Raw genomic sequence first — 4263 nt, 5'->3', positions numbered from 1 at the left:
GGGAAGAAGAGAGCGTGGTCAGGGTCATCGTGTAACTGATCATCGGAAGCGGCGTAATTGTAGACGAAGGGGCTGACGTGGACAACGACGGGCTTGCCCTTGGGTTTCACTACGACGCCAACGCCGCCCTTGCCGACGTTGACGGTGGTGCCGCCGGGCTTGTGATTTGGACCAGTTTGGACGCCGACGCCTCCGTGGCCGACGTTGACGGAGGTGCCTTTGCCGGTGTGGACGTCGACTCCGCCTTTTCCGACCCCAACGGTGGTGCCGCCAGGCTTTGACTTACCAGTGTTGACATTGACTCCGCCATGACCGACGTCGACTGTGGTGCCTTTGCCGGTGTTGACGTTGACCCCATCATTGCCGACGCTAACTGTGGTGTCTTTGCCGGTGTTGACGTTGACTCCGTTCTTACCGGCGGTCACTGAGGTGTCTGTGTTCTTGTTGTACACGTCTGTAATGCAGTAAAAATGGAGATTAATGGTATTGAGGTGATATTCATCATAATACCATCAACTTATAATACAAAAATACGGTCTCATAATACCATCAACTTAATATATTAATTTTGATAAGGAGTTTTGAAATTATTTACCAAACAATTTAATATATATTAATTTTATCGTATATTTAAAACACAAAAATATATGGTCTCATATTTTTAATTTTCTTTTTTTATTTTAAAATGATCATGACTGGTACTTGCATGATTGAAAGCTTACCCATAATTTTGCAATAATAGATAAACCAATAAATGTGTAGTTATAATAAGCTTTAAGATAAATTATTGATCATTTATGTTTTCTAGTACATGGACCAAAAATATTTTTTAGTCTACATTATGAATATCATTGTTATAATTTTACTATGATTATTAAAAAAATGAACTTAATTAATGCATTTTAAATATAATTAATAAAATAATAAATTGATCTTTTAAAACAGAATATGGTTATTTACCACTAGTGTGCCATCAAGAAAAAAATATATAATTTATTTTTAGCAAATTTGTTGAATATAATTGTAAATTATACCTTAAATCCGCTCATTTGTTAATCATAACTTGTCTTTATGATTGTAGATAAGAACTTTCTTATACGTAGAGATACGTCTGGAGTCCAATGAAATCACCCCATGTGGAGGTGACGGAAAAATTAAAAAAAAATTGTTTTAGCACAGAGAAATATTCCTCCCGTGTTATCCGTATTATTCAAGTGTTATTGTCTTATTAAAACACCGGAAATATTCGCAGAACACAATAATACATAAATATCACCACAATAACACATGAATAAAACGGAATAACACGAGAGGAATATTCCTTTGTGTTACCGGGTCAGAGATCACAAGAAACGAGTTTTTTTTTTTTTTCCTGCAAGTTCCACGTAGAGGTGATTGATTGGACTCCGGACATATGTCGTAATAATTTTTCGAGAGAGACGTGATATACCTGGCTGGAGGAGTTGTGCAATAGCACTTGGCATAGGAGTATTAGGAAGAATGGTGCGCCAATAGACTTGTGGCTCTAAGGAAGGATGATTTGCTTCTCCAACCATTATAAACTGTCTCCCAAAAAAAAAAAAAAAATCAGAAGAATTACATATAGTTCATGAATCTTATATAAATAATAAAATAAAATAAAATAAAATAAAAATTCCGATCACCAGAAACATTGAAGAAAGAAGAGGAAGGAGAAGATCCATGGCTGCTTCCAAGCTAAAGCAATGGCGAAGTCTTGTGAGTTAGGGAAGCTAAGCTGGTCCGAATGCTTATATAGAGAAGAGGAGCGCATAATTTGGTCTGGTGGCAGAAGAGAGGTGTGGGAGTGCTGCAGACATCACTTCACTGCATTTATGTGAATCTCAACTGCCATCGCCTTGATATTGAATGATGCGAATTGGTAGACAGCAATTTTGGAGCCGCACAGGCTTCGTCTTGTTACTCCCATGACAGCCATGCACGTGTGACTTGTAGCACGGGTGATTGGGCTTAAATTGTGCTAAGTGCTAAGAGTCTAAGTGAGGGTTTAGCTTATGATTTTGTAGAAAGCTTGTTTAATTACAACTTTAAAAAAACAGTCTTTTAAAGCTGCTTAAACTTTTCTTTTTTTCTTTTTTTTCTTTTTTTCTTTTTTTTAGATGATAAACATTTAAATTTGCAAAAAAAATATTGAACTCGAACTTCTTTATCTAATCTTAAAATACATACACTATAGAATTGGTTCATTTGCCAGATAAGGGACAGGTGTGGTGTTGGGGACCTTGTACTCTTTTTCTAAATTGAAAGAAAAGTCACCGCTTTGCTCACGAGAATGTAGAAATATTTGTCGAACCTCATTAAATCTCTATGTTTTCTGCTTGATTTGCATTGATTCTTGCATTCTTTGCCCTAAAATTCTCAGCACATACAAACTAATAATTCTCATATGTTTACATGTCGAACATCTAAACTTTTATTTTTACGTACATACCATTCAATCCATAGTTTTTGGCTATCATAGTATATGTGTCAAGTTGTGAGATTGTGGAGGGAGTAAAATCAGCGGAACACGATTAGAATACGTGATGGGAATAGGGTTTCAAAATGGAAAATAAACAGAGTTTCGTTGACAACAATATAAGAAAAAACATAGAAATCAAACAAATTTCACGAATAAATTGTGATTCTCTCTAGAACGAAAAAAAAACTCTAAAGATAATTAAAGAGGTTAATTGTGCAAAATGCCTTTTATGAAAGAGTTTTTTTGCCTAAAAATATATATAAGATGAAGAAATTATAAAAATATTTGATCTTAAATATTTTTTTTAATTAAAAGAGCAGCTCGTGGCTCCTTACACGTTAATCATAATAAAGAGAGTACATAATTTGGGAGGAAAAGAGGGTCCCTACTAAAAAAGAAGAGAAATACATTGAGACCTAAGGGTTATTATGGCATGATCAATCTAGCAAAAATGTATGTTATAAATGTGGATCATCTTTATGTGTGAATAATCATAATAGTAAAGTTCTAGAAGATGAAAGAGATGGTAAAGAAATTAGTTAAGGTTGTTCGTATTTTTCATTAATCCCAAGAGCATAACAACTATTTAAAACGTAAGAATAAATTGAATGTATGATATGACATTCAAATCATCACAACAAAGATAGTTTAATGCATCATCCTGTTTATGGTAAAACATGAAAAGTATTTGATATTCATTATCCTGACTTTGCTTCTGAACCACAATATATTCGGCTTGATTTAGCCGTTGAAGGATTCAATTCAATCTTATGAATAGTACATACAACATATAGTGTAAGGTTTTGGTACCTTATAATTATCTTATTAGATTGGGATGAAACATTCCTCATGCATTCTGCCTACTATTTTACCACGAGTGAAAAGATGGGGTAATAATATTGAAGTTTATTTATAATTATTAATTCATGAATTGCATTAACTTTTGGCATGGTGTTATGAGGTTGCAACATGTCAAAATCTTATAATGTGTGTAAACTTAATGTGGACTATCAATGGCTTTCCTGCATATGATATATTATCTGAATGTAGTACAGGGGAAATATTTGCTTGATCGTGTTGTGCTAAAAATACTAAACCATGATGATTATATAAGATTTATAATTTCTCTCATATTTGAGTCATCGATGTTGGCTACCATTTGGACATATATTTTGTCGATAAAAATACTAGGACCTAGCGCCACAAAGTGCGTTTAACAAAATTAAATTCAGGCTTAACGCTTTGGTGCCTCAATTTTGGGAGCAACGCAACACCGATGCCAGGCACCACAAATCCCTACCTAAAAAAATTTTTATGGCTATCCAAAAAAGTTATGCCACGTGATAGGCGTTGCAACGCCAGAGAATCTATAAATAAGGAAGGAATCATAATGCTTTTGTATTGTCGACTTTCGAGAGCGGGCTCTGCCATGTCTTTTCTCTCTTATCTCATTTTCACAAATCATTGCCAAAGATGCCTCATCAGCACTCTCAGGTGGCGAGACTAGAGCCCGATCATGTTCCTTTTAAAATTAATTTAAAACCTTTAATAATTAAAAAACTCAAAACAAATTTAAAACCTTTAATCATTTCAAAATCCAAAACAAAATTTAAAACCTTTTAAAAATAATTTAAAACCTTTAATCTTTTGAAAAACCAAAACAAATTTTAAACCTTTTTAAAACAATGTGAAACCCTTAATCATTTAAGAAAATCCAAAAAATAAAAAATAAAAAATTTTAAAACTTTAATCATTTTAAAAAA

General features: G+C 33.7%; 1 protein-coding gene across 1 annotated transcript in view; it reads right to left on the bottom strand.

Moving 5' to 3' along the window:
* LOC110020966 (BURP domain-containing protein 3-like) overlaps positions 1 to 1957 on the bottom strand; it is a 5304-nt gene extending 3347 nt beyond the window's left edge. Inside the window, exons 1-4 of the mRNA XM_020719273.1 lie at positions 1842 to 1957; positions 1665 to 1716; positions 1451 to 1562; positions 37 to 454 (exon numbers count right to left, since the gene is read on the bottom strand). Coding sequence (XP_020574932.1) covers positions 37 to 454; positions 1451 to 1562; positions 1665 to 1716; positions 1842 to 1957 — 698 coding nt within the window. The remainder of the gene's footprint in view (positions 1 to 36; positions 455 to 1450; positions 1563 to 1664; positions 1717 to 1841) is intronic.
* Positions 1958 to 4263: the final 2306 nt, after the last annotated feature.

Source organism: Phalaenopsis equestris, unplaced genomic scaffold, assembly GCF_001263595.1.
Source record: "Phalaenopsis equestris unplaced genomic scaffold, ASM126359v1 Scaffold000114, whole genome shotgun sequence".
Lineage (NCBI taxonomy): Eukaryota > Viridiplantae > Streptophyta > Magnoliopsida > Asparagales > Orchidaceae > Phalaenopsis > Phalaenopsis equestris.
Note: the sequence above shows the minus strand (reverse complement) of the source record. Positions and strands in the feature narration are given on the sequence as shown.